General features: G+C 45.4%; 1 protein-coding gene across 1 annotated transcript; it reads right to left on the bottom strand.

The window, feature by feature from the left end:
• Positions 1-3,070: 3,070 nt before the first annotated feature.
• Positions 3,071-6,932, bottom strand: LOC123507560 (uncharacterized protein K02A2.6-like). Its single transcript, XM_045260486.1, has 2 exons — positions 3,541-6,932; positions 3,071-3,233 (listed from the first exon to the last, which is right to left on the bottom strand). Exons 1-2 carry the CDS (start codon positions 6,686-6,688, stop codon positions 3,214-3,216), a joined length of 3,168 nt encoding a protein of 1,055 aa, XP_045116421.1. The 5' UTR covers positions 6,689-6,932; the 3' UTR covers positions 3,071-3,213.
• Between the last annotated feature and the right edge of the window lie 5,513 nt (positions 6,933-12,445).

A 12,445-nucleotide genomic window follows, 5' to 3' on the forward strand; every position in this document is an offset into this window, starting at 1 on the left:
ACGCTATTCCTCCGCCTCCTCTTTTGCCCAGGAAAGAAAAACATTACACATTACTTTATTCACTACCACCACCTGCTGACCTAACGTAACATATCGTAAGCATCAAAAACGTTATTGCAGTATTAGTACATGCTTACATCTTTATATTTTAGCTTCACCGATTTCCTTTCTCCTTTTCAGTGTTTTCTCTCCTCCTCTTCTTAATCCTCTGCCTCGTCCTCTTTATCTTAGCTTTCCATCATACTCGGTTTACATTTTTTTCTGCAAGAGGGACAGTGACCACGGGCATCAAACAAGCGAAATAAAAGGCAGAAAGGTCAAAAGGATCATCCAAAGCCGGAAGATAAGTTACCTGTCAACGAAACAAGACAGCACCTGTACCTGACATCCCCACACCTTCCAACCTTCACACCTGCACCGTTTCACCTCACCTGCACCTGTACCCAACGTGACCAGGAACACACAGGAAGCATCTCAGACTTCTATCTTCCTTTAGCTGATTTGGTTTGGAGCGTAAGTCAGCGGCAAGGTCAGACGAAAGAGGATCTCACTCTCTCACCCTTCGCTTACTCACTCACTCACCCGCTCACTCGCGCATCACTGAGGTAAAACACAGGATTGTTGCCAGAACTGAAAGCTGCTGTAACGGACGAGAGCGTGGGAGCAACAACATTCCACTAAAAATACGTTATCCTTTTATTGTCACGTTTGTGTTTTCTTAACGTTCACAACACGGGAAGGTATAGTCACCGCGGAAGAAACAAAAGAGACAGGATAAGTTGAGTTTGAATATTATAACGGCTTGTGTGGACAGAAAAATGCGTAGAGAGAATAAGTCAAGTAAATTTCAGGTTGTGTTGGAGTAAACTTATACACTGCATCGATGCAAAGAAAAATGGAATAGTTAAATGTGTCTCTTTTCAGCTAAAGATTGTGAAAATGCCCGAAATACGTATCGTAATAGTTTCCATACACAGAAAAGCGCATAGGTATAATGAGCAAATATTGTCAAAATGTTCATAATAGTTTGCATAAGAAAAAAAAATATACGTAAATTTTGCCTTTTCTAAATCAAGAAAAATGAAACAATCTAGAAAGGGTGCAAGAAAACTGTAATAATTTGTACAAACGTAAAAATAAAAAGAATAAATATTTGTTTCACCTTTCTAACCAAAAGAACAATACGAAACCTACTAAATACGTAATAAAATTTAAATCTCAGGTCATTTTGAATTTTGCATTGAACAAAATGTCTGGTCTAACAAAACAAAAATACGTGAATTTAAATTATTGAAGGTTTAGCGGGGAAAAAAAAGTATGTGGCAGTGAGTAGGCAGAAGGTGAGCCTGTCAGCGCCCGCGTGACCTCTCCGGCTTATGGGTGAAAATAGAAAGCTTTATAAATAACTCAGTGATGTCATTGCAGGGGCGCATTGTGCAGTAAAAATATTCGAATACATAAATAAACAGGTAAGTAAATGAAAAAAAGTCCAATGAGAGAGAGAGAGAGAGAGAGAGAGAGAGAGAGAGAGAGAGAGAGAGAGAGAGAGAGAGAGAGAGAGAGAGAGAGAGAGAGAGAGAGAGAGAGAGAGAGTGAGATAATGTATCCTTTCACTGTCCAATGCATGTAGTTTCAAAAATATGAAAATTGAAAACAGTTTATATCAGAAGAAGAAGAAGAAGAAGAAGAAGAAGAAGAAGAAGAAGAAGAAGAAGAAGAAGAAGAAGAAGAAGAAGAAGAAGAAGAAGAAGAAGAAGAAGAAGAAGAAGAAGAAGAAGAAGAAGAAGAAGAAGAAGAAAAAAGAGAGAGAGAGAGAGAGAGAGAGAGAGAGAGAGAGAGAGAGAGAGAGAGAGAGAGAGAGAGAGAGAGAGAGAGAGAGAGAGAGAGAGAGAGAGAGAGAGAGAGAGAGAGAGACAGACAGACAGACAGACAGACAGAGAGAGAGAGAGAGAGAGAGAGAGAGAGAGAGAGAGAGAGAGAGAGAGAGAGAGAGAGAGAGAGAGAGAGAGAGAGAGAGAGAGAGAGAGAGAGAGAGAGAGAGAGAGAGAGAGAGAGAGAGAGAGAGAGAGAGAGAGAGAGAGAGAGAGAGAGAGAGAACCTTTAAACAACAACGCAGCATTACATTCGCCAACTCTGCAGGAAATAACGCAACACTTTACCAGTTTCTTTATTCATGCGTGTACAGTTACTATGATGAAACCCAAGAATGACCAAGAAGAAATAAAACACGTAGAATGAAGGACGAAATGAAGAGACAAGTAAGAAAATGAGAATGTAATGAAGTCCTCTAGATAGGGCAGGAACAACACAGTAAGGTTTGTTGGCTTATATTCCAGAGCGTGTATATACAGTGGTGGCTCGGTCTTGACTGCCTCGAAAACGTATCCACTCCACCTTAACAGTGCGTAATAACCCTGCGGCACCTAGTAACAACCATGTAACTGGTGCTCGCAAATACCCCACAATAAGTATCATTCAACTGTATAACATCCCTTCACCTTAGTTAAAGTTATCCATAGTTACATCAAAACCCTAATTAACAATTTTATTAAGTATACCCATATCTATTAGGCTTAACAGAAATTCTCGACGAGCGTCGTAACAGCGGTCTTGGTAACTGGTCCTCCTGGGCAAGCCTTGGTGGCTCATGTTGGCGACTGGATTGTGAAGACTGTTCGGTAGCCGATGGAGAGTTATCCACAGCGGGCTCAGTAACACCCCGGGTTGTTTCTTTATCTGAATCTCCGGGTTCCCTTGATTCTCCAGTTCGTTGTCGGACAGAAGTCTCAGATGGAGTCTGTTCAGGCAGCGACGAAGTGTGTTCTGTCGGAGATAAAGAAGTGTCCGTGTCTGAAGGAGTCTGTGGCGGCAACCAATTCCTTACGACGGCCGATCCTTCGGAAGTTCTACGTCGAATATGGTCAGTGTGTCTTCGGAATTCTCTCCCATCGTCCAGTCTCACATTACACGAGCAACCAGCACATCCCACCACTACTGCGGGCATCCATTTCGCTCCTCCTGTTGTCTTTGGCATCGCAAACACATAGACCAGATCACCCTCAACAAACGACTTCGAGCAGGCGTGCCGATCGTATTGTTCCTTTTGTCTCCACTGGTAACGCTCCACCCTCTCTCTCCGGTAGTCCTTCCTCAGATGATCCAACGGCGTTGTCATTGGGCGACCAAACATCAATTCTGCCGGGCTTACCCCGGTCACGCTGTGAGGGCTAGACCTGTAATTGAAGAGGAAGCGTGAGACTCTTGTATCCAGACTGCCCCCTTCTTGCTTCCTCAAGCCCTGTTTGAAGGTTTGTACAGCCCGCTCCACCAGACCGTTACTTTTCGGAGACCACGGAGGGGATGTGATGTGCTTGATGCCATTAGCGTTGCAGAAACCTTGGAACTCGGGGCAAACAAAGCAACTTGCGTTATCACTAACTACTGTATCGGGGATACCAAAACTAGAGAATGATTTTCTAAGCTTCTCAATCGTTATGTTTGCAGAAGAGGAAGAGGTTTTGTGTACCTCCAGCCACTTACTGTGCGCATCCACTAAAAGCAGCCACAACTGTCCTTCCACAGGCCCACAGTAGTCTAAATGCAGGCGACTCCAAGGACGTTGGGGCCAACCCCAAGGCCGAAGGTCACTAGGTGGATCCTTTGGTCTCTGCTCCTGGCAAACTCTGCAGTTCCCGACCATACTCTCCACGGCATGATCCAGCCCCGGCCACCAAAAATAAGCCCTGGCTCTGCTTTTCATCTTCGATGCTCCAAAATGTCCTTCATGTAGCTCCTTTAAGACGTCATCTCTGCCCTGCGGAGGAATTACTATCCTGCTTCCCCAAAACAAACATCCATCTTGCACACTTAACTCACACTCCCTGTTCTTGTAGGTAGCGATGTCAGGTGGATAGCCAGAAAGATCCCGAGGCCAACCGTCACGCACAAACCTCAGCACAGAAGACAGCACAGGATCTCGATGAGTCCACTCCCGGACCTGAACTTGAGAAACAGGTCCCGAAGCCATCAGTTCCATCATGTGCAGCATCTCAGCAGGAATTGGCACCGTTCGGGGCATAGCTGCAAGTGGTAAACGACTCAGTGCATCACAATGGCTATGTAATCTGGCGGGAGAGTACAACAGTTTGTATTTGTAAGCAGCCATCAACAGAGCCCAACGAAGCACTCTAGGAGAGGCCACCGACGGAATAAGTTTCTCTTCACCAAAAAGTCCAAGCAAGGGCTTGTGGTCAGTTTTAATAGTGAATGGTCGGCCATACAGATAGTAATGGAACTTCTTAACTCCAGTAACAATACTCAGGCCTTCCCGGTCTGTCTGGGAATAGCGCCGTTCCGCTTCGTGTAGAGTCCGGGAATAAAATGCAACAGGTCGTTCTAGTCCTTTCTCGTCAACCTGGGAAAGAACACAGCCAACACCATAAGGGCTGGCATCACAGGCTAGTACAGTATCCAATTTGACATTAAAATGTGCCAGACAAGGAGGAGACAGTATTACTTCCTTTGCCTTTAAGAAAGCCTCCTCCTGCTCTTTACCCCAGACCCAAGGCTGTCTATCCCGAAGGAGAAGGTACAAAGGTGAGAGAATGGTTGCAATATTATCCAAAAACTTACTGTAATAGTTTAAAAGGCCCAGCCAAGCCCTCAGGGACTTCTTATCCTCAGGTGGCGGAGCATCCAATATCGCCTTGGTCTTCTCATCAGTTGGTTCTATACCACGCTCACTTATGTTGTGTCCCAAATAAGTAACTTGAGACAGTCGAAGTTGGCATTTCTTCTTATTTAGGCGCAGACCAGCATGGCACATCCGTCGAAGAACCTCTTTCAGTAAAGTATCGTGCTCTTCTTGATTTTTACCTCCCACCACCACGTCATCCAGGAACACTGTTACCTGAGGCAATCCAGCAAGCAAGGTTGACAATATTTTTTGGAAGATAGCTACTGCAGAATGGATACCAAAAGCTAATCTTTTATACCTTTTCAGACCTCTGGGAGTATTAACAACGACATACTTCTGGGATTCTTTGTCTAATTCTATCTGGTTGTAAGCATGGCTCATGTCTAATTTACTAAAGACACAACATCCCGAGAGTGAAGCGAATAATTCTTCCACTCGAGGAAGCGGATACTGTTCCAACGCAGCAGCCTTGTTTACGGTCAGTTTGAAATCACCACATAATCGCACGTCCCCTGAGGGCTTAGGGACAACAACAAGAGGGGCTGCCCACTCACTAAACTTCACAGATTCTATAACACCCTCGTTTTCCAACCGAGTTAGTTCCTTGTCCACTTTGTCTTGGAGTGAGAGCGGTATCGGACGAGCCTTGAAGAAGCGTGGCCTTACATCCTTGTCGATGAATAAATGGGCCTTCCCACCAATGAAGCATCCAAGTTCTTCATTAAACACATTACTGTAGTCCTCGCCTTTCTCAGTAATTTGTAGAGTTTCACCACACAACAAGGCGGTCCAATTCATCTTGGTTTCCTTCAGCCAATTTCGACCAATTAAGCCTTTTCCATGGCCTCTAACGATAACTAGCGGTAATTTCCTAGTCACCTTACCCTGGCAAGCGACGTCCACATCAGCCACTCCGAGTACCTTGATCTTCTCTCCTGTGTAGGTTCGAAACACACGATCCGAAACTCCAAGAGGAAAATGCTGGCCACAAAGTTCACGGAAGAGTGTTTCGCCCATAACAGAACATGAAGCTCCAGTGTCAACCTCCATGTGAGTGTCCCGTCCCTGAAGCTTCACGGCCAATAGTAGAGGTGGGTGAAACTCCGACCCAGCACCAGCCTGAGTGACGTTAAACAAGCTGTACACCTCATCTGTTTCACCATCAGTTCCAGCGTCATGGGAAGGCTCGGCCACCGCGGTTGTTCCAGAACCCTCTACAACAGACACTGTACCGGCCTTATGTGCCGCTCTAGTATGACCCACTTTGTTACATTCGAAGCACCGCCGAAGTTTAAATGGACAATTTACGTTGCTGTGTCTGTCACTTAGGCATCTGAAGCACTTCGAGAACTGTTTCGGCCGGTCACTGTAATGTTTCACTCTATTCCTCGGTCGAGGCGTTTCGCTTTGCCCCACCCAGCTCACCGCTGGTGGCTGCTCAGTAGTCAGAAGTGGCGCACTAAACTGCTTCAGTTCATGAGTATTACACGCAGCAGTTTCCAAGGCCACCGCAAGATTCACTGCCTTGTCGAGAGTCAAGTCTGCCTCAGCCAGTAATCTGCTCTGAATGGCTTCATCATCCACACCACACACGAGACGGTCACGAATCATTTCGTTTAACATGGCACCGTACTGACAGTTGCCAGATAACATTCGAAGCCTTGCAACATAATCCCTCACTGACTCCGTCCCAGATTTTCTACAACTGTTGAACCGGAAACGCGCCACAATACTAGAAGGCTTCGGGTCGTAGTGGTTCTGAAGCGTCTCTAACAACTCTTGCAGCACTATGTCCTTAGGCTTACGAGGACTACACAGAGAACGTAAAGTGCCGTACGTAGCCTCCCCGACAGAAGACAAGAACACAGCTCTCTGAACGTCGGCGTCCTCGATCTTGTTAGCCAGAAAGTACTGCTCCAGCCGCTCACAATACTCGCCCCACGCCGCCCTGTTGGCTTCGGAGAACTCGCCCAGGTGCCCAAAGTGCGGCATCGCAAAATAGGGATCGGAAAATCCTCGTCGCCAGTGTAATAAAGTCCTCTAGATAGGGCAGGAACAACACAGTAAGGTTTGTTGGCTTATATTCCAGAGCGTGTATATACAGTGGTGGCTCGGTCTTGACTGCCTCGAAAACGTATCCACTCCACCTTAACAGTGCGTAATAACCCTGCGGCACCTAGTAACAACCATGTAACTGGTGCTCGCAAATACCCCACAATAAGTATCATTCAACTGTATAACATAACATACAGAACTAGTGGGAAAAAAGGAAACATTTATAAACCAACATACATTATTCACCAAATGTCTAAAAAAATGGTACGCAAATTACAACCCACTATATTAACACTCTAACACAAGTACACCACCGCATTATACAGTAGCTTGAGGCATTAAACATTATACAGAGCCTTGCCTACATCAGAGCAACAAGTGGGTGGAAATGTTGAGCCTCGTGATGTTAAGCCACATTAATGAATCGACAGCACTCAGTCAAATTTTGCCAGTCACATCAACGCCAATTCCTGTGTTTTTGGCTTTCAATGCATGTTCTAGTGAGAGAGAGAGAGAGAGAGAGAGAGAGAGAGAGAGAGAGAGAGAGAGAGAGAGAGAGAGAGAGAGAGAGAGAGAGAGAGAGAAGGAGAGGGAGGGGCAGGGAGTGCGGGAGAGTGGGACAAAGGCACAAAGAGATAGACTAGCCAGATAGACAGGTAAAAAGAGACAGATAGACACAGACTGGCTAACGTTAAAAGATACACAAACAGACAAAAAATGGCTGCTAATCCCATACAGACAGAGAGACAGTAAGACCTAACACCTAATAGACAGGCAGACACATAGACAATAAACATAAAAAAACATACAGACAGAAACACAACCAGAGAATAAAGGCTACAAACCAAGCAGAAACAGACAAACAGACAAACACACTGGCAGACAAACAGAGCAAACAGACAGGCATATAGAAATAGACAAGCATAGACACACAAACACAGACAGGGAGACAAAGACACCACCACCACACACACACACACACACACACACACACACACACACACACACACACACACACACACACAGTGAAATGAAAGATGACAAATCCACACCTTACTAGAGTGACATGGAAAGGTGTACCACTCAGCTCCTGCCAATCTATTAACGCTTCAGACTCATGACCCCTTTGAAGTCAGGAAACGAGGGAAAATACATTGAAAGCTGGAAAATCACACTGACGTTATACTAAAGGCATTAAAGACACGTAAATACGGAGGTGGTAGTGAGTGGAGGGTTGGTTTCCGATTCTTTGCTCTCATAAGCCTCCTAAAGTCCCTCCAGCTAGTTTTCCCGCTGGAGGAAGATTGACTGGCTTAAGTTAATTCTGGTGTGTTCCACGTGTGTATAATATGATAATAAACTATTAGTATTTTTCCACTACTATTTCTCCTCCTCTTCCTACTACAACTACTATTACTACTTCTATTGCTACTACTATTACTACTACTACTACTACAATTACTGCTATAACTACTGCAACTCTACTACTACTACTACTACTACTACTACTACTACTATTACTACTACTTTTTATGCATGAGAGCACTAACATAAAACGACAAAAGAATGCAACTACTTCTTCTAACATAATAATAATAAAAAGAAGAAGAGAAAGAAAAAAAAAAAAAAGAAAAAGAAAAAAAAGTGGAAAGTTGATTTGAAAGAAAAATTTGAGACGAAAATACAGTCAGATTTGATATTATATTATGACAAAAATAATAAAAGTCACAATAATACTATCATGTGTATGTGTATATGTACCTACGTGTATATGTGTCTGTCTGCCTGTCTGTATCCCTTTCAAACAGTCCAGATTACAGTAGTATCTCATTTCTTTACTTTTCAACCTTTTTCCACAGTTCCTATTCGGCCATAAATAAGGCAGACATAAAGAGACGCTCCCTCGTTGCCTCCCTTCAAGAAAACGTTTCCTTGACCTACGTGGAAGGTGGCAAGGGAAAGATGGGAGGGAAAAACGTTGCTCAGAATTAAAAAGTCTGTGTGTGTGTGTGTGTGTGTGTGTGTGTGTGTGTGTGTGTGTGTGTGTGTGTGTGTGTGTGTGTGTGTGTGTGTGTGTGTGTGTGTGTGTGTGTGTGTGTGTGTTTAAAAAAAATGTTCTTTTCTCCTTGTGTTATTTTGAAAGATACAAGTAAAAATAGCGTGAAAATAAGGAGTAAAGAGAGAGAGAGAGAGAGAGAGAGAGAGAGAGAGAGAGAGAGAGAGAGAGAGAGATCGTTACCAAAACAAATCTATCTTTACCGACTGGAAATGAAAACAAAAAGTGATAACATATTGCCTCGTCCTTCTCCTCCTCCTCCTCCTCCTCCTCCTCCTCCTCCTCCTCCTCCTCCTCCTTCCTCCTCCTTCTCCTCTTCCTATTCGTCCTTCTTCTCTTCCTCCATTCCGACTTCACAACTTCTCCAGCTCCTCTTTTTCATATATTTTTCATCTTCTCCCTCCTCTTCCCGCACCACCTCCTCCTCCTCTTCCTCCTCCTATTCCTCTTCCTCTTCACTACTTCTCCTTAGTTTGAAGTACTTTCCTTCCTTTACTCCTCCTCCTCCTCCTCCTCCTCCTCCTCCTCCTCCTCCTCCTCCTCCTCCTTCTTCTTCTCTATCAACACTTCCACCCTCCTCTGCATCTTTTCCTCCCCCTCCTCTTCCGCTCCATCTCCAATTCACTCCTCCTCCTCCTCCTCCTCCTCCTCCTCCTCCTCCTCCTCCTCCTCCTCCTCCTCCTCCTCCTCCTCCTCTTCCTCCTCCTCCTCCTTGTCTCCTCCATTTAGCGTAGGAAGAGACACAGAACATCTCGCGGCTACTCTACTCCTTGAGAGGGAGAGAGAGAGAGAGAGAGAGAGAGAGAGAGAGAGAGAGAGAGAGAGAGAGAGAGAGAGAGAGAGAGAGAGAGAGAGAGAGAGAGAGAGAGAGAGAGAGAGAGAGAGAGAGAGAGAGAGAGAATTGAAACGATGATGAAAGGGAAGGAAAAAAAGAAGTTAATGATTAGAAGAGAAGAGAAAGAGAGAAACAGAGAAAAATAGAAAAGAAAGCAAGATAAAACGAAATAAGACAAATAGTTTAGAGAGAAAAATACAACTTTAAAGAAACTAAACACAGAAACACACACACACACACACACACACACACACACACACACACACACACACACACACACACACTTTAAGCCACACGCAAGATGGCTTACCAAGATGGCGGTGGATTGGTGGCGCTAAGGTGTAAGAGGAAGGTACAAAAAAAAAGGAAAAATAATAAGAAAAAAAATATCTTGGTAGTTTAATTATCCAAGTTAATTTGCATAATAAAATATAGGTTTTATTGAATATAATTATCGAGATTTAATAGTATCTGCAACGAGAGAGAGAGAGAGAGAGAGAGAGAGAGAGAGAGAGAGAGAGAGAGAGAGAGAGAGTGTGAGTTACATGAGAAAGAAAAATACGAGAGGAGAAAGGAAAGGGAAGAGGAAGAGAGAAAGATTGAAGGAGGGAGGAGGGAGGGTAGGAGAGAAGGAGAGTGGGGAGAAGGAGGGAAGGAAACTCCAGAAAGCGATCAGGCTGCAGAGAAGATGGAAGGGAGGGAGGGAGGAGGGAGTGGAGGAGGGAAGAGGAGGAAAGAGGAAAATGAGGAAAAGGGAAATGCAGACATATTTTCTTTTTAAGTCTTCCTTTCTCAAAATTGCTCGTGTGTGTGTGTGTGTGTGTGTGTGTGTGTGTGTGTGTGTGTGTGTGTGTGTGTGTGTGTCTCTCTCTCTCTCTCTCTCTCTCTCTCTCTCTCTCTCTCTCTCTCTCTCTCTCTTTAAAACACACACACACACACACACACACACACACACACACACACACACACACACACACACACACACACACACACACACACACACACACACACACACACACACACACACACACACACACACACACACACACACACACACACACATACACACACACACACGTTGCTACCGCCTACAGTCAATCCTTTCCCCTCCTCCTCCTCCTCCTCCTCCTCCTCCTCCTCCTCCTCCTTCACTCACGCCCTGTCAGCCACTGCCCTGTGTCGTAAATCACTCTATGAAGTGAATTCTGTCAGGCGTCTCCTCTCGTGCCTGCTAGAGGAGGAGGAGGAGGAGGAGGAGGAGGAGGAGGAGGAGGAGGAGGAGGAGGAGGAGGAGGAGGAGGAGGAGGAGGAGCAGCAGGGGAGGAGGTCAGAAAGAATAAGAAAAGAATAACAGGTTAAAAAGAAAAAGAAAAAAGAGGTTGAAGAGGAGGAAGAAGAGAAAAAGGAGGAGAAGGAGGAAGAGGGGGAGAAGAAGGGGAAGGAGGAGGAGGAAGAAGAGGAGGAGGAGGAAGAGGAGTTGAAATGGTTGAATATTTGCAATTATGACACCTCAACTAACTATTTATACAGTACCATGTCTGTCTTTCTGTTTGTCTGTCTCTTTGTCTGTCTGTCTGTCTGGCTGTCTGTCTGTTTGTCTGGCTAGCTGGTTGGCTGTCTGTCTGTCTGTCTGGCTATCTGTCTGTCTGGTTGTCTATTTGTCTGTCCGTCTGGCTGTCTGTCTGGCTGTCTGTCTGTCTGTCTGGCTGTCTGCCTGTCTGTCTGTCTGTCTGTCTATCTGGCTGGTTGGCTGTTTGTCTGGCTGGCTGACTGTCTGTCTGTCTATCTGGCTGGTTGGTTGTCTATCTGGCTGTCTGTCTGTCTGTCTGGCTGTCTGCCTGTCTGTCTGTCTGTCTGTCTGTCTATCTGGCTGGTTGGCTGTCTGTCTGGCTGGCTGACTGTCTGTCTGTCTATCTGGCTGGTTGGTTGTCTATCTGGCTGTCTGTCTGGCTGTCTGTCTGTCTGTCTGTCTGTCTGTCTGTCTGGCTGTTTGGCTGTCTGGCTGTTTGGCTGTCTGGCTGTCTGTCTATCTGGCTGGTTGGCTGTCTATCTGGCTGGTTGGCTGTCTATCTGGCTGTCTGTCTGGCTGTCTGGCAGTCTGTCTGTCTGTCTGTCTGTCTGTCTGTCTGGCTGTTTGGCTGTATGTCTGTCTGGCTGTCTGTGGCTGTCTGTCTGTCTGTCTGTCTGTCTATCTGGCTGTCTGTCTGTCTGGCTGGCTGACTGTCTGTCTGTCTATCTGGCTGGTTGGTTGTTTGGCTGTCTGGTTGTCTGTCTGTCTGTCTGTATGTATGTTTGGCTGGCTGTCTGGCTGTCTGGCTGTCTGTCTGTCTGTCTGTCTGGCTGTTTGGCTGTCTGCCTGTTTGGCTGCCTGGCTGTCTGGCTGGCTGTCTGTCTGTCTGTCTGTCTGTCTGTCTGGCTGTCTGTCTGTCTGTCTGGCTGTCTGGCTGGCTGTCTGTCTGTCTGGCTGTCTGGCTGTCTGTCTGTCTGTCTGTCTGTCTGTCTGGCTGTCTGTCTGCTGGCTGTCTGTCTGGCTTATTTAACTAACACACTTATTGAATTAACTCATTGATTGACTAAACAATTGACTTTCTAAATAACTACCACACTGAATTAATGACTGACTGACTGACTGACTGACTGACTGACTGACTGATTGACCGACTGACTGACTGACTGACTGACTGACTGACTGGATGAATGGCTGACTGACTGACTGATTTACTGACTGACTGACTAATTGACTGAAAAATGTATGAATGATCTACTAATTGACTGACTAACTGACTGACTGACTGATTGACTG

This window comes from Portunus trituberculatus, chromosome 22, assembly GCF_017591435.1.
Source record: "Portunus trituberculatus isolate SZX2019 chromosome 22, ASM1759143v1, whole genome shotgun sequence".
NCBI lineage: Eukaryota > Metazoa > Arthropoda > Malacostraca > Decapoda > Portunidae > Portunus > Portunus trituberculatus.

Bases quoted from the DNA above. Each gene is read 5' to 3' on its own strand.
- LOC123507560 (XM_045260486.1), bottom strand. From the start codon at position 6,688: ATGCCGCACTTTGGGCACCTGGGCGAGTTCTCCGAAGCCAACAGGGCG. The intron at 3,234-3,540 runs GTAAGTGGCTGG...CTTCAATTACAG, and splicing joins GCTTTTAGTGGATGCGCACA to GTCTAGCCCTCACAGCGTGA.